The sequence below is a fragment of the Hippopotamus amphibius genome, chromosome 4 (assembly GCF_030028045.1).
Source record: "Hippopotamus amphibius kiboko isolate mHipAmp2 chromosome 4, mHipAmp2.hap2, whole genome shotgun sequence".
In the NCBI taxonomy this organism is placed as follows: domain Eukaryota; kingdom Metazoa; phylum Chordata; class Mammalia; order Artiodactyla; family Hippopotamidae; genus Hippopotamus; species Hippopotamus amphibius.
Genome location: NC_080189.1, coordinates 56,781,049 through 56,807,355, shown reverse-complemented (window position 1 = coordinate 56,807,355; position 26,307 = coordinate 56,781,049). Strand labels below are relative to the sequence as shown.

The following is a 26,307-nucleotide window of genomic DNA, read 5'->3' as shown; positions in this document are numbered from 1 at the left end:
TAAAACAACATTCAGCATTACTATAAACCAGAATCTGTGTGGTTTTTAAATGGAGATAAAATACTTCTTCGGACAGTTCTAAGAATTAAATGAGATAATGTAATAAGTAAATGCATGATGGTTAGTGTGAATTTAGAACTCAATAAATGGCCTTTACTGTGTTAATTATTACAGAAAGGATGTGAAACAACTCTGAAATATGGTCAAGTGACTTAAAAACCTACTAGAGATGTCTGTAAAGGCATATGGATAAAATCACAGTCAAATATCTAGACTGGCCAATTCAATGAGGAAAGGAATCTTAACTTATTTATCCTTATAGTCCCAGAATCTAACACAGTGCCTGGTACATGAAAGGAAGTGAGTAAGAAAGTAAGTTATCAAGAAAAAAAAAAGAGGTAACCTGAAGTTGTCTGAAAAACAAACAGTTCCCAAATTACTATTCCCTAAGCGAATCACACGTTGAGAAAGAAAACAAAATACCTAAGCGTTTTTAGAATGATGCATAGAAAATCCTCTCAGACTGGTCTTTTAAATAATGACTGAGTCACTCTCTGATCTGTTTTGTCAAATGTGCCATATATAAAGTTCAATATTAGAGAGAAGTATTTTTAAATTTCATCTAAATAAGTGTATCCCCAAGGGGGTAACAAGTACCCAAAACACTAAGGAATCTTTCCTAACTTACATTCAAGGAGAATCAGACTTAATTCATAGTTCTTCCATCTATTTATATATGAAAATTAGCTTGAGCTTTTACCTACAAGTATGTTGTAAATACACATATTTCACTTTCACAAGTTCAAGTGCACATCCCAGAAAAGGAAAAGGAAAGAAAGAAAACCAAATCTCTCAAGAGTGGGCAGTGCTATAGGAGTATAAAAGAGCAGCGAACAAAACTTCTCTCCAATGTCTCAGCAGTCACCTGTTAGAGCCCACAGTTATGGCACAGTCTGCATGCTTTCAGAACACTTTCATATTGAAAACTCAAAATTCCCAGGGCGATGGGCAAGGGAAAAAAACATAATGTGAAAATACAGTCCTATCTTCCCCACAAAATAGGGGTCAATAGACATTTTTATTTTTTAAAAGACCTTTTCAAGTTATTGCTCATCACCTCACTACAGCACCCACTCATCTTATTTGGCAATTGATCAATTTTACGAAAAGCGAAAACCACACCCTTAATAATATATTCAACTCTGAGCAGTGCTTGTCTTTTGTAACCAGCCAGTCAAGTGCATTTCCAGAGAGACACCTGAAGCTACATCTCTTAAGCCTACTTCAAACTAAAATCTGTGAACAGTATGCAATTACAAATCAAATAGCAGCCTCAAATCAACTGCTAGAAGGAGGTTTTGAAAACAAACAAAAAATCATTATTAAACACATTTACTTTTCTTAACAAAATGACAATGTTTTCAGAAAAAAATAACCAAAGCTACCAGTCTACATTACAGAATAATTTAGAGAATAATAATAAGGAATCTGCAATACACAGAGGGAAGTGATTCTTAAATTATCATTTGCTTCCTACAGTGCCTTGAAAAGTATAAAATGCTTGAAGTCACCTAAGAACTATTATCCGGTCACTGACAGCATTACAGTTATTTTTTAATCTAATTTCTGGAAAGTTCTGCAGTGGCAGTTTAAAAAGCAAACCAAATTTTAACAAGAAAAAATGCCTAGTTCAAAATTTGGAAATACATATTGAAGATATTCATGGTTACTTTTTTTTTTCGTAACTAAAAAGTAGGAAGGTGACAGGCACAAAGGTGTGTAACATCTGTAGGTGGTTCAGCCAAATCAATTAAAAAAAGAAAGGTCTCTATGGAATTCAAGATTTAAAATAATATCTTGTCAAATATAATCTGACATGAGCAAAAATCACTTTAGTTTATTTTAACCACTAACAAAGCAAAACCTTCCAATACAAAGATTTTCACATCACACACACGCACTTTAAGAATTAAATTTAAATCCAAAACACGAAAAATCATCTAAAGGTATCCAAAACACATTTGAAACATCAGACTTTTGTTTTCACATTGATTTCTCAGACCTACTAGTAAATCTCCCCTGGAATGGGTCTTCATTTCAATACAAGATTGTTCAATATGCCACTTCGTGTGAATAGAGCTTGTGAGACTAATTCTGAAAACCTCCTCCGGAGATGCTTAATTAAAGCTTTAATTCCAATTTCCTGCGACTCAAACAGCAACGTACAGAAAACAGCTTATACACAGGGAGGGGAATGAAGGTCCAGGGGAGCGGCCCATTCTTTTCTGGTGAGAGAAGCTGCAAAAATAAAGGTTCACTAGAGCTATATGCACCTATCCCCACCCATCACAGCCCTTCAGAACACTTTCGTCTATCCACCCGTTCAAGACTCTCGAGCTCTAGAGAACAGCCGAACCCGTGGCTTTCCACGTCTAAGAATGGGCGGGGGAGGCTGTGAGGTCTGGGGTACAAACAGAAAAAAAGGAAGGACACAGATTCTTTGAGGACAGAGACACAAGGAGACGCATCCAGATGGTGAGGATGGGACGCGCCACGGAGACACAGAGGCTTGCACATTCGCTGGGAGAAAAGCTCCCATGGGTCGCACAGAAGATGTTGCCTGTTCAGAGATGGAGACAGACAATTCTCCAGAAAAGAAGGGAGGCACATTTGTAGGAGTCCCGGGAGGACGTGAACTAGGTAGCGCTGAACTCGGAGCCCAAAATGGGTTGAGACAGCCTCAAAAAGACCCGCACGGCGAAACTGAGACTTACGGTTACTTGGCGGGCTAAGGGTAAGGGTCGGGTGGACCCCGCAGCTGTGCAGTTCTGCCGCGACAGTGGCAGCCCCAGCCTCTCGCGGTGAGCCGGTGACCTCAGGTACTCTCTGCGCCCCACCCACCCGGGCGGACGCCCCTCCTCGGGGTGCGCCCCCTGCTCGCCGGCCGGGGTGCGTCCGCCGGACAGAGACGGCTGGGGCCGAGGGTGCGCACTGGAGGCCCGCGGGGAACGCTGCGAGAGCCAGAGGAGCCTGCGGCGAGACTCAGACAGGGCGGGCGCCCCCCATGCCTCTCCAGCCTCCGTGCCGCCTCACACGGGGGAGGGGAAGAGGGGGCGGTGGCTCTTGCCTCCGCCTCGCGGTCAAGTCCGGCTCATGCTCCAGCCTGACGCGCGCGCACCCGCGCGCAGCCCGGGCCGCCCTCCTCCCCTCCCCCGTCTCCGGCTCAGCCGCTGGCGCGTCCGCTGCCGCCACCACCCCTGTCCCCGAGCCGCCCGCCACCAGCCCCAGACACCCCGCAGCCCCAGCGAGAAGCGGCAGAAACGGTAGCACCTCGGCCGCCGACCCGGAAGTTCTTCCACCGCCAACCGCGAGGCTGCAAGGAGTGTGAACCCGGAAGCGATCTCCTCGCCCCGGTAGCGGCGACAGGGAAAGCTAAGGCCTTAGAAGACCTGGAAGCCCCTAGTTTGGGGAGGGGCTGAGGTGTGTATGGCGCTGAGGTGAGAGGAGAGGAAAGGCCAATAAAGAGCCTGTGAACCAGAGGCTCTCCCGAGTCCGGAGACCCGAGCTCTCGAGGTGAGGAGCGCGGCCGAACACGCCGGGCGGCCTTTGGTGGCGACGGAGTGTTTTTCTGTCACAGGAAGTTGGGCCTGGCCGCTGGGAAAGAAAAGGGAAGGAGGAATGAGAAAGCGGTGACGGTCCCCCGCCCCCCAGGTGACTGTCCCACCCACCGAGTTGAATGTAGCGGTCCGGGAGGTGCTCGGCACCCCCGCACGGGTGAGACGAGGAGGAGCACGATCCAGACTCCAGCGAGAGAAACCGAGAGGTGGGAGGCCGAACTATCTACGTCCACATCTAGTTTCTCCAGGCAAGGACTTTATTTCTTACAAGTAGTTACAAAGAAGCCAAAGACACTTTTTGGGTGGCAGCTCTTTGTGCAGAGAGTTGTGCACGTCCTTTTCCGGTAGTGGACGGTGATGGGTGACGACCTCCTAGGCATAGTGCTTATTTCTTTCATTTCAGGAAAAGGGATTCAGTTGTCTTTGCCGCTCACGCCTCCTCTCTGTACCTCTCTCTATCTTTTAAGGCTTTGGCTTGCCTTCTTTTCTCGTTTCTCCATGGTGTTTTTAGCTTCACCAGAAATCTAGGTGATCTTACTCAGGATCTCACCTCTATTCCCTTCTCACTCTTGGAGAGTTTTTGTATCTTCAGTTTGCTTGCAAATGCTTCTCTCAGCATCATGTCTTTTAACTGCTTTGATGTCCTCATCTTATCTGAGGGAAATGTCAAAAACTCAAAAATGTTTTCATAACAATAGAAAAACAAATAATTCATTTCATGATCTTTTAGAGTTAACTGCGTGTTAATGTGTTAGTTGGTTTCCCCTCCGAGCTCGGTCATGGAACTACAGTAGCAGCTGATATAAAGCATATTTAGATATACTATGGATGAAATCATGCTCCCCCAAATAACCTCTTTAAAAGACACTTGGTGTTCAATGTAGGAATTCATTTGTTTCTCAATTCCAGTATTACTTAGTTCCTTCTTTGTTAGCTAGATTTAGTATAACTGCTTTCAAAGCTTATTTAAAGATTATTAAATATCTTAAATTACAGAATAGAATGTCACTTAACAGAAGGAAAGTACATGAAAACTACCGATGACACTTTTTGATATTACCTGATGATTGGTAGAACTGGTTGAAAGGACAAGGACAGAGCAAGCTGTATTAGAAGTAGCACTAATGACTATTTTCTATTCTGTTTTATTATTACTTCCTCTCTTTTTATTACTATAAACCAATTTGAGTGACAAAAGGATGAAATTTTTAATGGTCAAAATATCCCTGTAAGGGAGTTCTTATTGATATTTAGTTGCCATCTCTTCTCTCTAATGTTATAGTGGTTTAAAATATTAAATTGTTCCAAGAGAGTGGAGAAGTGGCAAGTAACTTAGCTATTCTACATCAGTTTTTTTCTTCTGTAAAATGGAGATAACAATTAATACCTACTTCATCAGGTTTCGGGGAGAATAAAATGAGTTAATGCATATAAAGCACTTAGCATAGTGTCTAGCACATGATAAACATTATAGGTATTAGCAATTATTCATATTATTTTAAAAGCATAATAGCATTGGTTTTATAAGATTGAGAAACATTGCTTAAGGATGGAAGAGAGGGGATCAGGAATATCCTACAGAACCCTAAGATAATGCTCTATTTTATTGTTTTTATTCATGAAGTACACTTTCTGATCATTGTTGGTAATTTCTATTAGCATGTACTCTGCAGACTGGTAAATCATCTTGTCAGTTTTGACTTCTGGTAACTAAATTTACAATACCTGTATTCATGTACTGAATCTTCTCTTTTTCTGCATTGCAGAAAACTTAAAGTTTGTCCATCTGGGGAATTCTGTGGCGGTCCAGTGGTTAGGACCCAGTGCTTTCATTGCCTAGGGCCCAGGTTCAGTCCCTGGTCTGGGAACTAAGATCCTACAAGCCTCGATGTGTCAAATAAATAAATAAATAAATAAAGCTTGCCCATCTGCACTCTGTATAGCAAATGTTTCTCATTAAAGACATTATTAGAAGTTTGTTCAACAGGACTGTTTTTAATAGAGATGTTAACAAACCTGCCCCATGGGGACTAAATGGCATCTGTTCACCCCATTTCTCCCCAGTCATAGTGATGAGAAATGCCCCTACATATTTTCAAATGATCCCAGGTAGGTATCACCCCCAACTGAGAACCACTTCTACATATTTGTAAGGCTTCCTTAGTCAGGCAGCATGGTATCATTTATGTCTAAGCATTTTCCAGCATAGAATGAGCCATACAACAAAATGCCACATATTTCCTATACTTAGTCACTTGAACCTTTATCTAAAATTCAGTCTAAACACTTACAAACTCAAGTTTTACCTTTTCTGCTATTTTTAGCTCAAATTACTCTCTTCCAATCCTTTTACATGTGTTTCTGCCTTAGCAGTTTTACCTTCATATATGAGTAGCTTTTGTTCACGTCCTACCAAGTCTTTGTTTCCTTCTTTCATGTCACTGGAAGTACGTATTTTGAAACTCAGTTCTTAGAATGTTTGGGGGGTATGTTAACATTAAATGGTGTAAAAACAAAATACTGTAACCCTCTTTTTTTTTTATTATATCACATTTGTTTATCTTTTAATAATTGAGTGTACTGTGTAATACCAAATATTCTAGAGAAGTGATAAGTATTAACAAATAAAGCTTTTTGCTAATAGATTTTTTTAACATGAGTTGACCAGCACAGGAATTGATTTGCTTTAAACTGTGTTTAGAAAAGTAAGAATTACTTCATTTCTCTTTTTAGGTGCTTAAAGGGTTTCTGTAATTGTGCCATATATGTTATAAAATGTATTGACAATACAGTGTCTTTCTTTGGGGGCTGGCAGTCTTTAAGGAGGCATCCATACATTTCAAAATTTGTTAGTTTTTATTATCTTGAAGGAATTGTCAATCTGAGGTGAAAAGTAATTGCTAAGTAGAAATTCTGAGAAGAAAAAAGCCTCATCTTTTTCACTTAGTTTAGAAAATTCAGTTGCATGAGGTGGGTTTTAAGATGATCTTATGGAAAAACTGAACTGAAAGAAATTCCACGAGGTATAGAGTGAGAATGAATGTCTTCAAAACTTTGCACAAGATGAAATGTCTCAATCCTAATGTTTTACTGAAGTTTCTCTGTTGATGTATCTGTAGTTTCTCTGGATTGAAATCAGTGAAAATTTTGTAATCTAAAATAAAATTTTTATAATTCATAACTAAATTTTATAATTTAAAATTTTATTATGTAAAATAATTTATAAATTAAAATAATTTAAATTTTTTGTACAATATTTTAATGGTTCTCTTAATTTTAGGCTATTGTTTAGTTAAAATGTCAAAAGCATTTTAAAAACATTTCTTTTTAAGGAAATTTTTCAGTTATAAGTCAGTGGAAGGAAGTAAATTAAAGGTTTTTTGTTATTATATAAGGAAGCTAATTAAAGGTTTCAAAATGACTTTATTAATTGCAGTTGCAAAAACAGAATAAAGCCCCCCATATCCTCTCAAAAGAGATTCAAAACCTTTTTTGAAAATGAGCTCTTTTCTTCCTGAGAGTTGGAGCAATAAGGAAATCATTAAATACGAACAGATCATTTTAATGCCTAATAGGCTTTAAAAAAACTGAAGAAGGTTCATCTCACCATGGTCAGGAAAGCAGCTCCTTGCTTGATGTTCTTTTAGAAATTTACTGGCATATAAATGAGAGGAAGATTTTTTTTCTTGCTTTTAAATAAAATGTATTCAATAGAAAGATGTATTTTAGTCTAGCCATGAGAAAAATTACTAATAGCATTTGATGAGGAGATAGAACTATTACACAACTTAGAGTGCTTGAATTTCAATTACTTGTTGGAAATTGCCCAATGGAGACTTAAAATTAGTGTGGGGGAAAAGTGTGCATATGTATGTATGTGTATATATATATTATATATTTGGAAGAAAATTTTTGGATTATCTAGGGAATTGATAATGGAAGTGGAAAGTTTTCTGAAGTCATCATCAAAAAGCTTTTATCAACTAAGTTTTTGAGTCTGTGATAGGCACCTCCAATGAAAATTATAAACTATCCTTTAGTTCATCCAAATGTCAATTATCAAAGTTCTTTTTAAAGATTCTGGAAAGAATGTCAATGAAAGCTATCTCTAGCTTCCAAACTATTAACAATATGACATTCACTTATGCAATTTATGGAAAATAAGTGGGTACTATTCTGAATCACTAGTTCAAGCCATTTTTTACTTAGTATTCACAAGACATTTTATATTTGTATCACCTTTTTTTAGGTCCAAAAGGCAGATTCTTATGCTGTTAAGAACTATGAAAGTATGTATCCCCATTTTAAAAAACAGAAATCTACCTTTAATAGAAAAGGAAAAAAGGACAAGGTAATCTTAAATTATAAACAAAGGTTTTGAATAGTTCAGTGGTAAGATATAAGTTGTCTCTGACTTGCTTTTTACGTAGTCTATGTAGTTAAGACAGAAAAATCAACATTTTATTTTTTAAACTTTTTCACGGTGATTATGTGTCGCTTAATTTAATTTTTCAGGGGATTTTTGTGTTTTATAAAGCAATGGGAAATCCAGAAAACATAGAAGATGCATATGTTGCTGTTATTCGGCCAAAGAATGCTGCCAGTCTCAATTCTCGGGAATACAGAGCTAAATCATATGAAGTGAGAACAATTTACTAACATTTGATTTTCTGCCATTGAATGTCATTCTCCACTATCATTTTCATTTACATATAAAGTCTTACCATAGCCTGTAAATTCTTGTTGGTAACCTAGATCTTTGCAAACTAGAATTCATAATCATAGATCTCTGGCCATCACCATGTCTTTTTTTTCTGCTGCAGGTGTTTTGACCATTTTTCTATTCATTGCTATGGATAAATTATTAGATATTAAAAGTTACTTATTTGAGTTTTACATATATGACTTATAAGAGTTTGGTTTTTAGTATAGTTTATGGAATGGCTCTCAAAAGTTTTTTTTAAAAAATTGCGAAATTCAGCTTATTCAAAATTCCAATCTAAATTTTGTTCTTGGTTATTTTCCCAAAGAACTATTTTTAGCAGTTCATTAAAAATATCTTTACCTCTAATTAACTTTTAGGCAATTAAGTTACTTCTCTGTAGTCTTGAATACATATATTAGTAAACATGATTGAGGCCCCCTCAAAAAACACAAAAAACAAACCCAAAGCAGAATTGTTATCTTTTCTATGCAACAGATTTCAAGCATCATAAAATACTTCTAATCTAATCTAACTTCAACTAACTTCTCTAGAATTGCTTTTTTAAGGTTAGTTATCCGAAACCTATTAAAGGATACTGCAGGGGTTCTGAGGGGGCTGCTGCTTTAGCAGTGCTCTGGCTTACTGGTTCTCAATCCTGGCTACAGTATTAAATCAGCTGGGCAACTTTAAAACTTCCAGTACCAGGACCCTACTCCCCTGACATTCTGATTTAATAGGTCAGAGAGGAAGTTGGGCATTGATACTGTTTTGAAAGCGTCCAGGTTATTCTAATATGCAGCCATGGTTAAGAAAGACTGCTGGTTCGTTATATTCTAGGGCAAGTAAACTTTGTTTAAACGTTCTCTTAATATTATTTTTCTCATCTAAGATTTTGTTGCATGAAGTTCCCATTGAAGGACAGAAAAAAAAGAGAAAGAAAGTTTTGTTGGAAACTAAACTTCAAGGTAACAGTGAAATAACACAAGGCATACTGGATTATGTAGTAGAAACCACCAAACCAATTTCTCCTGCAAACCAGGGTATCAGAGGTAAGAAACTTCTTTTTAACACAGTTGGCTTTAAATGCTTGTGGAGAAAGACATGTTAAAAAAAATATTAAAATCAGTTTATTTTTATGTTCCTTTTCATTTGAAAAACTTGAAGACTCAGAAATTTCTGGTTTTTTTTTTTAAGGTACAGCCAAGCCCTCTTCAAGAAGTAACTTGACTATAATTTTTTTTTGTTAAAAAATATTTTTTAAATGTTTAAATAGTTTTAAGTAAAAAAAATTGACAGTATTTAAATTGTGTTAATGATTTGTTCAAGAGAGAGAGGAAGCCAAGGGGTGGCTTGAAAACTAAAAAAAAGCACAAATTACTTTTGTTAGAAGTATGTTTCCCTAGGTAAGTATCTTTGAACTACTATTTTTATTTCTCTACTCCAGGACAGAGAAAACTATAAACCTCTCTCCATAACTAAGTAACAGTTAAGATTTTGTGTATTAGAGCAAGTCCTATAAATTGCTAGGTAGCAGAGGTTTTTTTCCCATATGGTCACAAGAAGAAAATCATTTTCCAAGAGCCAAACTGGGGACTTCCCTGGTGGCGCAGTGGTTAAGAATCTACCTGCCAATGCAGAGGACACAGGTTCGAGCCCTGGGCAGGGAAGATCCCACATGCTGTGGAGCAGCTAAGCCTGTGTGCCACAACTACTGATGCTGTGCTCTAGAGCCTGCGAGCCACAACTGCTAAAGCCTGCGTACCTAGAGCCTGTGCTCCACAAGAGAAGCCACTGCAATGAGAAGCCTGTGCACTGCAACAAAGAGTAGCCCCTGCTCACTGCAACTAGAGAAAGCCCATGTGCAGCAACAAAGACTCACTGCAGCCATAAATAAATAAATAAATAAATAAATAAATAAATAAATAAATAGCGAGCCAAACTGAATTGTAGAAGTGTTCACCCTCAAAGGCTCAGGTCCCGTTTAAAATGTTAGATAATCTCTAGCCTGTGAAACTGATTAAACATTAATGACCAATTTTATCAGGCTATGGCCTCACAAGAAACAGATAGCAGTTAGAAGTTACAGAAAATTTATACTCTGTCCAGGATTCAGGCATTATAATTAAAAAGGTAAACCTAATTTCAGTCAAAGAGCAGTTGAAAACAGTTGTTGATAGTGAGGTAAAGCATACGTCTTTGTGCCTACTTTTTGGTTTTTTAAAGCTTATTCAGCATTTTTTTCCCTGTTTGTTCATCTTTATAGAGATTAGTCATGTAACTCATGTCTTTCACTAAAGAGACTATTTTTGTTGCAGAGATAAGGCTGAATCCTGTCCTTTGATTCATTGGATATTTGGGATAGTTGTTCTCTAGAGATAGCTGAACTAAGCCTGTTTCATAACTTCTGGAGGTACCATTCACCATATTTTACCTCCCCAACATGTAACCTCCTCAAAGGGCCTGAAGGGTTTTTGTGGCTTGCGGCTCTAAGCATTGTAACCTGAGATTATAAGAAGTTCCTGCATAAATTTACAGATCTTTGATATACATTCTGAACCCCACAAAGAGAATCCCCTTTCCCTAATTATCAGATTGGCTTTTTATATAAAATGATCTAGAAGTTGATCTTAGCTAAAAAAGGGGACTATCCCTGTGGGTGATCTAGGCATGTGAAAGGCTTGGATGCCACAAATTTGTCATCCTTTTCTACCTCAGTCTTGGACTTCTCTGATAAATTTTCATCCAGATTTGTTTTACTATTACTAAATTGTTACAGTTATCAGGATCTATTCTGAGATTGAATTACTGAGACAAAGTCTGAGCCCAAATCACATACTTGAGCTTAGACAAGTCAGAATTTGCTGTGAATTAGCCAGACTCTACCACTTGCTTCATTCACCAAGAAGGGGGATATAAGTAGTATCAGTGTTAACAAAAATGTCCTTCAGCCCAGAGGGTTGGGTAGCTTTTCTTTGGAAAAGTTATGAATGGATAGGTACCCTGCAACATGTCTAGCATAATTATGTCTTGTATACTTAGACAGTAGAATGTACTAATAAATTTTCAGGCAGCTTTTAATAAGAAAAATGAAAATAAGTTTTACCTGACTAACTAGACATGTTAATGAACCATACCATCTGACTATCCTATTCAATTGAGTTTTTCTAAAAGTGTGAAATATTTTTATAGAGTAATATGATTTCTTATATAAGCATCACATGAAAATTACAAATGACTGTAATAGTAGTTTTGCCTTTTTGTGCAGTGCTATATACAGTATAGTTTATAAAGCACTACCACAATTACTTATTCATGAAATCCTTAAATTGGTCCTGTAAGTTGGTATGTGGTCATTTTTACCTCTATAAAATGGAAATGCAAACACAGGTTGTCACTTACAAAAATCATATTCCCATTAGTGGAGGAGTTAGGACTAGAACTTCATTTCCCAACTTGTAATCAGTGCTTTTCTTTCCCCCCATGACAGATCTCATAGTTACATATATGATTTGCAAAGTAGGCAATTAAACAATGGATCAGAACTGGGTTTAGGGAAGCTGCAAGGCAGGAAAGATTAAGTGGGACAAGACCGCAAGCCAGACAAAGAAATATTGCCTCTGAAATTTTATTAGAATGTTTTTCTGTATCTAACACTTACATTTTGTACGTGTCCATTTTGTGAGAAATTGTTTGGAGCTGTAATGATAATGGGCCATAATAATCACAAGTATTGACTCTAGCATTTTGTGAATGAATGAAGCTGCTTGAACTCTTATATTATCTACTTGTCCACAGAGGGCATCCAGCCAGGCATTCCTACCTGGGTCAAGAACAAGGTTCTGTTTCTTGGGATGGGGAGATTGGAAGGGTTGATAAAAAATTATGACAAAGGTATCTGGAATATGGAAGGTTTTAGAGTGAAAGACTTATAGGTTATTATTTATAGCCCCCTTGCTGCCAAATCAGGAACAACAGACCAAGAATGATGGTTACAATTCAGAACAATAGTTTATATGCCCAATCAGATTTTAATAAAAACTGAAATTGATGCTAGAGATTAAATATTAAATGAAGAGCTACTAAATTTTAAGACTTTGCAATTTGTAATATATACTACCCTCCTTGGCCAGCTTAGACTTCAGTGAAATTCTTACCATCTACATCCCAACTGAATGGAGAAGTATATGCTCTTCACCGTGTAGGATGCTTTGCTGTTCAGCTGCTCTGTCAGTCCTTAGCAGGATGGTTTTCCTCGCTATGTATAGGAAGCTTCTCTTCTAGTGAGTTAGAACCGGGGATCTATTGGTTGATTGTACACAGAATAATTTACATTATTATCAGAATTACCAGTTTTTATTGGTGCATGTAATAAAATTGACTTTATATTTCAGTTCCTCTTAATACTGCCTTTAAAGTATTTTTTCTAATTGTCAAGGTAATTTATAAGATTTTTAAAGGCCCATTTTTATTTTTAATGACTTAAAAAAAATGATTAGGAAAACGAGTGGTACTAATGAAGAAATTTCCTCTGGATGGGGAGAAGATGGGCAGAGAAGCAGCATTATTTATTGTTCCATCAGTTGTCAAAGGTAAAGTCTAAGTTTCATCTTATGAATCTTTGTGTACCTTAGGTACTAAGTTAAAGTCTATTGAGGAACTTAGGAATTTCATAGTTACTATTGTAATACTGTTATAAAATACATATTTTTAACACAATGGGAGATGGCAAAATTTGTTACTTAAAAAGATGTTTTGATTTCGAAATAATATTCAGGCTTCTGGACTGATCAGTAATGTTTTTTTTCTGTTTGTAAAAATAAAGAAGTGAGGAAGGAAGCCATAATTGAAACAAAAAGTTTTCAGGTTATAATGAGGGATTTTTCACACTGTGCTATAGATAGAATACATAAATACAAATTTATGTATTTTGGAAAATTAACATATTATGATCAGAACCTATCTTGTATGTTGGACAAGAAGGTATCAATAATTGTTCTAAAATACTCTACCAAACAGTAGTGGTAATATTTAAAGAACTTAGATCTAATGTGAAAATTTAATTTGAGCTTTGACAGGAATTTATCCTCTTATCCTGGAATAATGGAAAAAATATTGAGCTTCAGCACAGACCTTGCAGCCCACTAATTTTGTGTTCTGGGCTAATCACCTCTTTAAGCTTCACCTCTTTATTTGTAAGATAGGTATCTCTCCTACTTGATTCATCATGCTGGAAGAATTCAGTGAGGTATTAGATGTAAAACTCACTTTGGAACCTGTAGAGTACTGGCCTCACGTAAGGTAGTAATAACATTGATGATATATTAATGACCCACTGTGGACATCTCATGAGACTGCTGCTACACAGTACTTAAACGATTTTATTAGCCAGCTCCAGCATTCCAGAATTTTTTTTTCCCCAGCCATACTTAGGTTAAACAGTTCAGTATTTTAAATGGTGTTGAAAATCATACTATTAGTCAGCATTTTACAAGATTGTTGAAGAAGAGAAAGGGGAAACAATTTCTGTAGTCCTCCAAGATTGTAAATCCTGTGTTCACCAAAATAGCTAAGGTCACAGAGCTGGCCAGCACTTGAATCCAAGTCTTCTAATTCCAAATCGAGAGTGATTTATGTTAAACTTAACAATTTTTTTTTAACATACTGTATACTTTTAAATTAAAAAAATGCAGTTGTAAACCTTTTATACAATGACATAATTCTTCATTTTTCTTTTTCAGATAATACTAAATATACATATTCTCCAGGATGCCCAATTTTTTACTGCTTACAAGATATTATGCGAGTTTGTAGTGAATCCAGCACTCACTTTGCTACACTTACAGCAAGAATGTTAATAGCCTTGGATAAGTAAGAACTGCTATTACAAATATTTTTTAATAAATCAAATACATGTTCATAGTAGAAATTAGCTCTGAGAGGTAGAAATACTTTTGGAAGAAAATAATAAAATTAATAATACATATATTAAGAAATGGTAAGTTTTTGAAGTATAATATAAAAATTTTAAACCCCAAAGACAAGATTGTCATAATTTGCTTGCAACGTGTTAATTCTATTCTTCAAAAATGACAAAGATTTCCCTGGCTTAATTAAGATTCCTTTGTTATAAAACTAGATTTAGTATTTATTTACCCTTATCAGTGAACAAGTCATTTCACCTATCGTGACTTTATCTTTCTGTAACAGCAGGTCTAATGTCACATGCATCTCAGTGGTTTAAATTTTTAAAGTGCTTCATGTTTTTTGAAAAGTTTTAATTATTATTATGTTATATACATTTAAAAAAATTAGTTTGCCATGTCCAATAATAAAACTTTTATTTATAGTAAATGAAGTACTTAACTAACACTAATTAAAATTATAAAAATCTGAATGTAGTATTAGAAAGAATCATACATCAGAGTTGGATAGTAGTTTACTTTTTTCATCTTCACTTTTGAATAAATACGTGTCCTACCTCTTCTGTTTTGCCAGGTGGTTAGATGAACGTCATGCACAATCTCACTTTATTCCAGCTTTATTCCGACCTTCTCCTCTTGAGCGAATAAAAACTAATGTTATAAACCCTGCGTATGCTACTGAACCAGGTCAGGCAGAAAACTCACTACATATGGGCTATAGTGCACTAGAAATAAAGAGTAAAATGTTAGCCCTAGAGAAAGCAGATACCTGTATTTACAATCCTTTGTTTGGATCAGATCTTCAATATACAAACCGGGTAAGAGTTGAATTAATTTTGGCTCTGATTGCAAAAGACATTTCATTTCAAATGTGACTTTTTTCCCTGAGATAAATGCATCTCTTACTAATTATAAACATTAAGATGACATCTGCACTTAGCTCTGTTTTTATACGTTAAAGTCAAGTAACTAAAGTGCTTAAAGGGTTTTTGTTTTGTTTTGTTTTCCCTTTCTAGGTAGATAAAGTGGTAATAAATCCATACTTTGGTCTAGGAGCTCCAGACTACTCAAAAATCCAAATTCCCAAACAGGAAAAATGGCAGAGAAGCATGAGCAGTGTCACAGAAGACAAGTACTGTTCTGGTTTTACTCCACATTACTTTTTAAAAACCTACATTCTAATGTTAAAATACTGTTTAAAATGATATATGCAATTGGTGTGTCATGTAATCATTGTATAAATGATTTAGTTTACAGCTGCTCAGTGAAATATAGCTTTCATAGTTATGTCACAATTTGAATTTCAACAGTGCTTTTTTTTTTTTTTTTGTCAATGATTAGGGAACGACAGTGGGTGGATGATTTTCCTCTCCATCGAAGTGCCTGTGAAGGAGATTCAGAATTATTAAGCCGACTTCTCAATGAAAGATTTTCAGTCAACCAATTAGATAGTGACCACTGGGCACCCATTCATTATGCATGCTGGTAAATAGACTACTTATTCTTTTCTTTTTAGAAAGAATGAATCCTTAGTTTTAAATGTTAGCGCTTCTTTTCAAAGTTATTCTCATTCCAGCCACTTTTTCCTCTGCCAGGTTTGCCTTACGAGCTTTCTCTATAATAATCTTTGATTGCTGTGTATGTGTCACACCATTCAGATTTACAAGGTCTGCCGCATGGGAAAAGTATCATTAATGTTCTCAGGCATTCTGAGGTCATGCAGTAGGATAGCTAATGACTAGCAAGTGCCACTGCACAGCACACAGTCCCTTATTCACCCTTGCAGTTTCTATTGTTTCCTACTGGAATTCTGTTATGTTTGTTTATCCTTACTATAAAATTTACATGTGTTAACTACTTATGATTTGACCTTGCATCATGTTAGAAAAGTATTCTTTTAGTTCTTTGGAAAGCTGTGGTATCAGGAGACACTCAAAAGTTTTCATTAGAATTAAAGCCTTCCTTTTTTTTTTTTTTCATGAGACGGATTAGCTCATAGGATTGGGGTTAGCTCTTTCCACTAGTTGCCCAGTGTAGTTCTTGTTCTCGTACTCTTTTCACATAATAATAACTCTTCCCCCTACCCTGGGCTGCATTCTTAAATTTATGTTTATAGCTGTAGTTAACTATAGCCCATCCTCTAGAAAGGATTTAATGAGGTTACTTACCATTATTTCCTATGGGAAAGTTGCTTTTGACTTACTGTTTAAAGTGAGCTGCTTTGGCTAGTTTAAGAAGTGCCTACACTATACTACCTATTAAAGTCCACAACTTTTTAGCTGCATGACATTGAGCAAGTTACTTTACCTCTCTGCATCTTAGTTTATTTATCTATATGTAAAATACATTAATTAGATCATTTCCAACTCAAACTCTTGATTTCACTGATTCCAATATTTCTGATCAAGTAGCTAAATATAGTTGCTTTTTAAAAAATTAATTAATTTATTAATTTATTTATTGGCTGAGTTGGGTCTTCCTTGCTGCATGCAGGCTTTCTCTACTTGCAGCGAGTGGGGGCTACTCTTTGTTGTGGTGTGAGGGATTCTCATTGAAGGGCTTCTTGTTGTGGAGCACAGGCTCTAGGCGCACAGGCTTCAGTAGTTGCGGCATGTGGGCTCAATAGCTGTGGCTGGCGGGCTCTAGAGCGCAGGCTCAGTATTAGTGGCGCACGGGCTTAGTTGCTCAGTGGCATGTGGGATCTTCCCGGACCAGGGCTCAAAACCCTTGTCCCTTGCATTGGCAGGTGGATTCTTAACCACTGTGCTACCAGGGAAGTCCCTAGTTGCTTTTAATATATATCTTTTCTTCATTAAAAATAAGCTGTTTCCTTAAAAATGTGCTCCTTTATTAAATAAATATGCTCCTAATTTTTTTTCCATTTCCTTAAAAATATACTCTTTTATTCTATAAATGTATTCTTGCTTTCCCATTACAGGGAATTTTTATACTCAGATTTGGAAAGAGTTACCCTGACTCTTCTTTCACTGAACTTATAATTGTTTCTTCTGATTACTGGTAAACACTGGTAGCAGTAACAGTACCAGAAGAAATCACATGCTTTTTCTTGAGCTAAACAAAAAGAGGTAGAGAATATAGTTCAAACTCCAAGAAAGTACACTGTGGAATTGAGAAAGGCAGTGAATTTTAGCATAGGAATCCTAAATTTATATTTGTCTATATTGTTGCCCTTTTTGCGGCAGGGCTTTATTTTCTTCTCTATTAAAAGAATGGTAATATTTTCACTACCTATTACATAAAAACAGAAGTATGGTATAGTATTTAATGTGCTTTGGAATGTACCTATATTTCAGTCCCAACTGAAACTTTTAGTTCCTAAAAGTATGGCCTTTAGCAAATTACTTAATGTCTCTAAGGATGTTTCTTTATCTAAAAAATGAGCTTAATTTTAATGCCTTTCTTAAGATTAGAGGAGAAAATGCAAATAAATGCTTTGAAGGGTACCTGGCTATAATAAGCACTCAAAAAATGTTGTGTGTTATTAAAGTGTTAAAAAAATTTTAAGATTTTGATGTCTGAATCTAAAATTCTTGTTACTACGGTACACCAAAGAAGAGTTTTATTATCCTTCAATAAAATTAATTTTCTGTCATCTGGAAATAATAACCAAGTTTAATACATCACTAGTAGTATGGGTCACCTTGCAATACTTTTAATAAGATAGATCATTTGATTATGTGAATTTGAATGAAGACTGATTTAACTGTTTAGTAAAGAACATAAATTACTTTATCTTGGAAATGTACTCTTATTCACTAATTGTTATAAGGATTGAGAAGGGGAATACTGGGCTATATCATCAAGAGACTGGGATTTGGACCTGTCTTTATGAGCTTAGACAAGATGTTTTACCCCTCTTGTTCTGTTTTCTCATCTTTAAAATGAGGGGTTTTATTAGATCAATGGCTCTCAAACGTTTGTGTTAGAACTCCTTTTCATTCTTCAGAATTATAGGATCCCAGTGAGCTTTGGTTTGTGTGAAGTATATCTAATGTTATTTACTATATTAGAATTTTAAACTGAAAAATATTTTAAGCAGTTCTTAATTCATTTTAAAATAATGATAAGCATATATTAACATAAATAACAAAGTTTTATGAAGTATACCTTATTTTCCAATATAAAAATATTAATGAGAAAAGTAGCATTGCTTTACATTCTTGCATCTTTTTACTGTCTAGCCTCGTAGAAGATAGTTGGATTCTCACATCTGATTCTGCCTTTAATTTGTTGCAATTTATATGTCAGGTACCTTCTAGAAAACTCCACTGTACACTTATGAGAAAATTATAATGAAAAGGGCAAATAACATCTTAATATTATGAAAATATGTTTGACCTAGAGGACACCCTGCAGAGATTTCAGAGATTGTCATCGTTTCCCAGACCACTCTTTGAGCACCACTTAATTAAATCACCCCTAGGATTGCTCCAAGCTTTAAAAATTCTCATATTGATGACAGGTGCCTAAAAACTTCTCTTTACTAGAATCACCATTTTCCAGAACTATTTAAGTTGGCTTTCTCCCTATACGAGTAACTTGTCAGCCGCTTAGTAAAGTCTCACTGACATCTCATATTTTCTCACATCTCTCAAATCAGTGTCTTCTCTCTCTGATAGTACCTTCAGGCTTCATATCACTGCTAGAGAGTGTTTTAGGACTGTGATGATTTGGCTCCCTACAAATTATTCCATTTGATTTCCTTTTAGCCTTCACTGTAGCTAGCTGTGTATTGTCTTTATCTCATTCATCCTGTCAGCCTTTTGGTCAGCTATTCTAAACCTTTCTACTCTTAAGCGCTTAAACTCCCACTACTCTCATCAGATAGTTTTACCCCTTATTTTCAAAAACAATAGAAGCCATAAGAAATGTCCTTCTTCTCCACCCGAATCATCCGTTTTTCCTCCCATCTCTCTCCTGTATCATAGAGTTTGCATGAAAAATCCTTCTTGTTCCCCATTAAGTTCACTTCCTACTTTTCTGCACTTTCTCTCCTCTTGTCTTCAAATATACATGGTTCGTCTCTCTCCTTGAGAAAGAATCTTAATTTGAACCTGCTGCCTCTTCTGGCTACTATCCTGTTTCTTTTCTTCCTTTCACAGCCAGATTTCAATGGTAAGGGGGCCACACACACTGCTTTCTCTTTTTCGCTCTTCATGAACCTTCTTAACCTTTTCTGAGTTTTTAGTCTCTTTCCCTGCTCTGGTGCATTTAACGCTGTTGACCACTTCTTTGTTCAGCGAACAAATTGCAGTTGAAAGGGCAGCTATAATGGAACTATAATGAAGGTCAGTACAAATGCAAGATATAATTGTTATCATTTTTATTAAAATATTGGTCTCCATTCTGTGATCCAAGCATGTGTTATAGTACGGAAACTGCTATACTAAGATTCAGAAAACTGGATTCTAACTGGCTGGTAATCATGAGACCTTGGGCAAGTTACTGAACTAGTACAAGCTTCATTTTTTTCATCTGTGCATTGAAATATCTTTGCCTGCCTCACAAGTTGCTGTGAAGATTATATTAAGTAGTTATATAAGGAAATACCTTGGAAGGTTTAAAGAATCATACAAAATGTATGCTTATATTAATTATTTTTATTATTACTTCTTGAATTTCTCCCTTTGTATCTTTTCCTATCCTGAAATTGTTTTTCAAGATGCATTTCATTGTTCTAAGATTTTCATCTTTCGTAAAATTCTCTCTCAGAAAGATTTCATCCATTCTCCCAGCCTTAACAGTAATTCTTTTCCGTTGGATGAATTTGCATATTCTTAGACATCTCAAGCCTTTGCCTTCCTCCTGAGTACCAAGTCTGCATTTTCAATTGCCACCTGAACAGTTTAGTCACTCATTCTTTTTATGCATAGTGCAGTTTGGAGAATACAAAGACATAATCTTCAAGGAACTTCCAGGCTGATAGAAATGTATATATACAAGTATAAAATGAGATAAAAGTAGATAAAATGAGATTAAAAAGTAAAAATAAAATGGTAAAATGTAGTGGGAATATAGAGGAGGTAGATTTTAAATTGTTTCAGAGAAATAGTAGAACTTAACCTAAGCAAAGTCAGGAGGGGGAAAGGACATCTCAGGCATAGCTAAGACCGTGAGCAGTCACATGAATAAGAAGGGTAGGATACAAGTGGCAGGTTCAGGAAAACCATAGGGTATGTGAAGGGGAAGAAAGTTGACAGCGAATTGGATTAGTTCTAAAGATGTGCTATTTCCCCCCAAATGCACCATATCTAAAAGTAAATTTCCTTTCCCCTTCTACCCGTTTATTTCCCAAAAACGAATTACCTTTCCACCATTGCATTAGATTGCAGCCTTATACAAGTCTTTGTAACTAAATGGTGGACTCACTGTCTGGCACATTCTTCTCTTTGCTTACTGTTTTTAACACTACCTAGAATATTTTACTTCTCTTCAGCATCTCTTGTTCCTTCCTATTTAAAATCCAGTTCAAATTGTTCTTCTATCAGAATACTTTTCAAGACCATCTTAGACTGAAATCTTATCTTCCTTTTCCAACATTTTTTAAAGCATTAATTATATACTATTATGATTTGACAAATATATATTTTTTGCTTGTTATCCTCAACTGTTACTTAAATTTTACAACATATTATGTAACTTAGCTCATGTTTTTGTTTTCCTCTCTGCTTACATTATAAGCCTTTACCAGAGCAGAGACCATTCATCTTAACATATCTTTGTGTCTCCCACATTGCCTCATATAGCAGCTACATGTAGAATTTACGTCTTTGGGCCTATTTTGTAAATCAAAGGCAGGCCTAAGTAAAAAGCATTATTAAATTTATGAGTTACTTTCTGCTTCTGAAGATATTTTTGGCTAAAAATTTTATCTCCCTAATATATAATTTTTGTATTATATTTTGTGTGATAGTGATTCTCCATCATCTGCTCTATCTTATATTTGAGATTATATTTTTTCCCAGTTGCTCAGAAATAGAAACAGTTGAATTGAATCAGAGTAGTTCATAACAAATCCCTAAGCACTAAAAACATTTACATCAGTGTCTTCATTCCTTGTTTTTAGCCCTAGATTTCTTTGAGATACTGTCTACAATTTGGATTTTTCAAACATTTCAGATGACTTTTCTGGGTGTTTTATTTTTTTATAGGTATGGAAAAGTTGAAGCCACTCGCATATTGTTAGAGAAAGGAAAGTGCAATCCAAACCTTTTAAATGGACAACTTAGTTCTCCTCTTCATTTTGCTGCTGGAGGAGGACATTCTGAAATAGTACAGATTCTCCTAAACCATCCAGAAGTTGACAGAGTAAGTTATTTTCCAAGCTTTTTTTTTTTAATGTTCAAACAGTGAATAAAAAATAATGACAATAAAATGTTCAGTCATACACTTTTGAGAGGTCAGCTGAAGAATAAAAACAAATTTTCCTTACTATATAGAATAAGTAATATTTATGTATATACTTCACTTTTGTGCATAATTTTTAAAATTACAGTAAAATATATCTCATAAAATTTACCATTTTAGCCATTTTTAGATGTACAGATCAGTGGCTTTAAGTACATTTACATTGTTTTGCAACCATCACCACCATGCATCTCCAGAATGTACATAAAATTTAACCTCTTTCCATTTTATATGTATTTTCTCAAAAATATCTTTAAGAAGGAAAAAGATACTTTGGAATTTGTATTAACAAGTATTTTGTAAAGGGAAAAATAATAGCTTTAACAAAACCTTTGTTGTTGCTATAATCAGAACTTTTAAAAAACAATAATCACATTGATTAGTGCTTTGAGTCTTTCATCTTTGCCAGTTCCTGTTTATTTTAAGTATAGCATGCACTAAGTGTGTTTAATATGTACTTAACTCCTTGACAATAGTCTTTTTAATGAAACTTTGATATTCTCTTATTTGTATATTTGTAATGCCTTTTTTCTTTAACCTTTTCTTTCTTCCCCACATTTCTAGCACATAACAGACCAACAAGGAAGATCTCCTTTAAATATTTGTGAAGAAAACAAACAAAATAATTGGGAAGAAGCTGCAAAATTGTTGAAGGAAGCCATTAACAAACCAGTAAGAATTATCTTCATAAATACTAGTTAGAGCCAAGCATTTTATTTAAATTGATAAGTAATTTGAGGATATGTGGCAAGAGTGGAAGGATGAACGTATGGATGGTTTCTTTCCTGCATTTATAAAACCTCATGATTTAGACTTCATTGGTATTAAATTTGTCATCATCCCTAACATTTGGACATTTATTCTTACAAATCAAAATAAAATTTTGCATATATCGATCACTTAAAATTAATCTAATTTCCAATTAATCTCTATACTTGATTTGCTGATTACAAATTGTAACTTATTCATTGATGCATCTCTCTCTACTTAGGCCTTCTATGCAATATATTATATTTGTAAATGTTGGGTTAGGCAAGAAGTTCGTTTGCGTTTTTTTCCATAGGATGTTAGCCAATAATAATATACATCGTTCAGTAATTTAGTTTCAGCAAGTTACTTATCTATTACAGATTAATTTTCCTCCTTAAGATAATCAGTGAGTTAAAATAGAGATTTCCTAGTCTTTTATCCTGCCAGTTCAGCCTGGGCTTTCTACCTACTTATGTACAAAATAATAAGCAGTGATGTTAAAACAGAGAAGAATTAACAATTAGAAAAATCTCAGTTATTCCTAAAAGTTATAGTGATGATAAAACTGTTATCAATTTAAAAATTGTTTGAGGGACTTCCTAGGTGGCGCAGTGGTTAAGAATCCGCCTGCCAATTCAGGGGACATGGGTTCAATCCCTGCTCCAGGAAGATCCCACATGCTGTGGAGCAACTAAGCCCATGCACCATAACTATTGAGCCTGCGCTTAGAGCCTGTGAGCCACAACTATTGAGCCCTTGTGCCACAACTGCTGAAGCCCAGGCACTGAGAACCCATGGTCTACAACAAGGGAAGCCACGGCAATGAGGAGCCCACACACCACAATGAAGAGTAGCCCCTGCTCGCCGCAACTAAAGAAAGCCCATGTGCAGCAATGAAGACCCAACACAGCCAATAAATAAAGAAATAAAAATAAATAAGTAAATTTATTTACTTAAAAAAAAATTGTTTGAAAACTTGCAAACCAGGTAAAGGGATTTATACCACCTGATAAAGGAAAAAGTTTTATACCAACAGGTATACCAACCCATATGTCTGAACCTTTCCAGACATCCCCATTAACTAGACAATAAGTATTTGTTGAGTATTTCTATGAATTCAACACCATGAAATGCTGAAAGTAATAAGGGATAAAGAATAAACATTATTTATTCTTTATTTATTCAATACATGATCTCTGCCTTTAAGGAAGATTATACACATTCAAACACACTTTTGTCAAAACATTATTCCCTGAGCACAGGACAAAAGCAAGGAAATAGATAAGTAGTGCAGGCACCCTTATGTTATACTTCATTGCGACTTATTTTTTATTTGTTAGGTTAAAACACACTTTTATTTCTTGTATAATTTTTATATCTAAATGTATAAGATAAAAGGAATTAGGTATTTTTATCTAAAATGAACTGTCCTGGAAGTTGTTTGGATGCATTAGTTACTTCCTATAACAGTAAAAATATATTGAGAATATCATTTCTCTCTGGGATTTTCTGAACTGGAGGAAAGAAGCTTGCTCAGGGTTTGTTGTTACATAGCTTTTATCTTGAAAATCTTCTATCACAGATTCCTCTTAGGACAAATTATTGCTGGTACACATTTCTACATTGTAATTTGTGGTCCGCTAAACTCATGAGGTACGTGACTAACACCAGATTTAGTTAACCAGCTCTATAACCCCCATTTGATATTTACATTGTACATTCGTGGCTTTAAAATATCCTCTTCAAAGATCCTGAAGTTCAATATTTTTTAAAAAACCATTTGCCTTAGTTTCTCAAACTTATCTGACCATGGAATTTTCAGAGGAAAACATTTTAGAAAATATAAATAATGGAAGTAAAATTTTAAAAAAATATTGCCAGGTCTAGTGATTAGGACTCTGTGCTTCCACTGCAGGGGGCACAGGTTCGATCCCTAGTCAGAGAACTAAAATCCCACAAGCCGCGCAGCAAGGCCAAAAAAATAAAAATAAAATATTGCCAGAAGATTCTCTCTTGAAGTAGTTTTTAAGCAGATGATGTTGAAATTAAAGCATTTTATTGGATTGGGATGTATAATTTCTAACCACGTTGCATAATTTATTATCATTCTTTGTCCTAGTATGAAAAAGTTCGAATATACAGAATGGATGGATCATACCGTTCTGTTGAACTGAAGCATGGAAATAATACCACAGTGCAGCAGATAATGGAAGGAATGCGTCTCTCTCAAGAAACACAGCAATATTTCACTATTTGGATCTGTTCAGAAAACCTCAGTAAGAAACTTGTTATTCTGTTGTATAAACCTCATTATTCCTTTTTGAGAGTGGATTGGTAAACTTAAGTATAGCATCAATTATTATTGACTTTTAAATTTTCAAATGATACAATGTTCTCTTTTATATAAATTGTTTATGTCCAAACTGCTGAAACAGATAAGTGTCTGCTTCCTTCTGGCCTCTCTTTATTCATACAGTGTTTGAAGTGGTAAAAACCGAAACACTTTTTCTTTGGTAATGTAATTTGATTTGAATGCTATTAAATGTTGTGCTCATCGAACTTGCCTTTATTTTCGGTGCTCACCTTATCTCAGAATAATTCAGATGTTCCTTTTCTATATGTTGGTTTTGTATCAGATCTTTTTATTTATTTATTTATTTTTTTTTTTTTAAGCTCTTTATTGGAATTTAATTGCTTTACACTATTGTGTCAGTTTTTGCTGTACAACAAAGTGAATCAGCCATATTTATATGTATATCCCCATATCCCCACATCTTTTTATTTAAACTCAACCTAATGCCACTATAGATTTGTATTGCAAAGTATTGCAAATACATAAGGGATTTCATTGAGATGGTTGTGATTGGTTATCTAGTGATTTAACTGTATTTTTTTAAATACCAAATTGTACCGATTTTGTCATAATTAAATAGGCTATCATGGAATTAAGGATTTTAAATACATTTGATAAATTTTATTCATTTCCAGATTTATTCTCATAATTCTTATATTCTTAAAAAGCAATTAACCTCAAATTGGGTAGTAGTCGATTAAAGTCAATATTGATTTAAATTTAGACCTTTAATTTGTGTATATTCAGTACTTAGGTCCAAAGAGTTTAATAAAAAGTTTCTACATGTTGATATAATTGATTCATTTTTACATTATCATTTATAAAAGGAAAGATGTTTTTCAGGCCTTCAACTCAAGCCTTATCATAAACCATTGCAACATGTTCGTGACTGGCCAGAAATACTCACTGAGTTGACTAATTTGGATCCCCAAAGGGAAACACCGCAGCTTTTCCTAAGAAGAGATGTGAGACTTCCTTTGGAAGTTGAGAAAAAGGTTTGCTCAGAAATCTTTTTTACAGTCATTTAAATGTTCAGAATCTACTGAGTTCCTGTTTTAAGCACTGGAGGCAAAAATTGTGCTCTCCCTTTACAGGAGAGTTCATTTCTGTTTTTCTGTTCAATCCTTATATCCCTGTTCTAAGTGGTAGAAGCCCTTGGTTGGTTTTTTCATTTCCCCACCTCCATTGTCTTAGAATACAAAATCCATCCTAGAGAGAATTACCAACCAGATAGGAGAAAGATAATACAGAAAAAAATTTTAGAATAGTTAGAAGGGGAGTACAGTGTCAAACATAAACTTATTAAAGGGCTAATCAGTTGTGTAAATTTCAGAGGAGCAAAGAGATACATTGGTGTGGGGGGAGGACAGAAAAAACATTCTGGATGGAGAAGAATATATTTACAAAAGGGACATTAAAAAGTTATTCTCAACAGTCAGTAAGTAGCTCTTCTTGACTCAACAGAGAACTATAGAGATAGTAAAAAAAAAAATGAGAATGGAATTTACGTCTGATAAAAAAAAAGGTTTGACC

The 26,307-nt window shown here is 35.3% G+C and overlaps 2 protein-coding genes across 8 annotated transcripts in view; one reads left to right on the top strand and one right to left on the bottom strand.

The window, feature by feature from the left end:
• Window positions 1-3,315, bottom strand: part of ANKIB1 (ankyrin repeat and IBR domain containing 1) — a 139,787-nt gene extending 136,472 nt beyond the window's left edge. For all 5 annotated transcript variants that reach the window (XM_057732936.1, XM_057732940.1, XM_057732937.1 and 2 more), the window contains exon 1: window positions 2,775-3,315. The gene's annotated coding sequence lies outside the window, so the exon portion shown is untranslated. The remainder of the gene's footprint in view (window positions 1-2,774) is intronic.
• Window positions 3,316-3,362: 47 nt separating this feature from the next.
• Window positions 3,363-26,307, top strand: part of KRIT1 (KRIT1 ankyrin repeat containing) — a 36,987-nt gene continuing 14,042 nt past the window's right edge. Inside the window, exons 1-13 of one of the 3 annotated variants that reach the window (XM_057732943.1) lie at window positions 3,363-3,480; window positions 3,638-3,823; window positions 8,133-8,258; window positions 9,212-9,371; window positions 12,819-12,911; window positions 14,061-14,190; window positions 14,818-15,061; window positions 15,260-15,375; window positions 15,585-15,728; window positions 21,416-21,572; window positions 22,236-22,343; window positions 24,541-24,697; window positions 25,618-25,769. In XM_057732943.1, coding sequence (XP_057588926.1) covers window positions 8,157-8,258; window positions 9,212-9,371; window positions 12,819-12,911; window positions 14,061-14,190; window positions 14,818-15,061; window positions 15,260-15,375; window positions 15,585-15,728; window positions 21,416-21,572; window positions 22,236-22,343; window positions 24,541-24,697; window positions 25,618-25,769 — 1,563 coding nt within the window. In that variant the 5' untranslated portion in view covers window positions 3,363-3,480; window positions 3,638-3,823; window positions 8,133-8,156. Of the gene's footprint in view, window positions 3,824-8,132; window positions 8,259-9,211; window positions 9,372-12,818; window positions 12,912-14,060; window positions 14,191-14,817; window positions 15,062-15,259; window positions 15,376-15,584; window positions 15,729-21,415; window positions 21,573-22,235; window positions 22,344-24,540; window positions 24,698-25,617; window positions 25,770-26,307 lie in introns of all 3 variants that reach the window. The other 2 variants (XM_057732942.1, XM_057732941.1) reach the window with 2 other exon arrangements.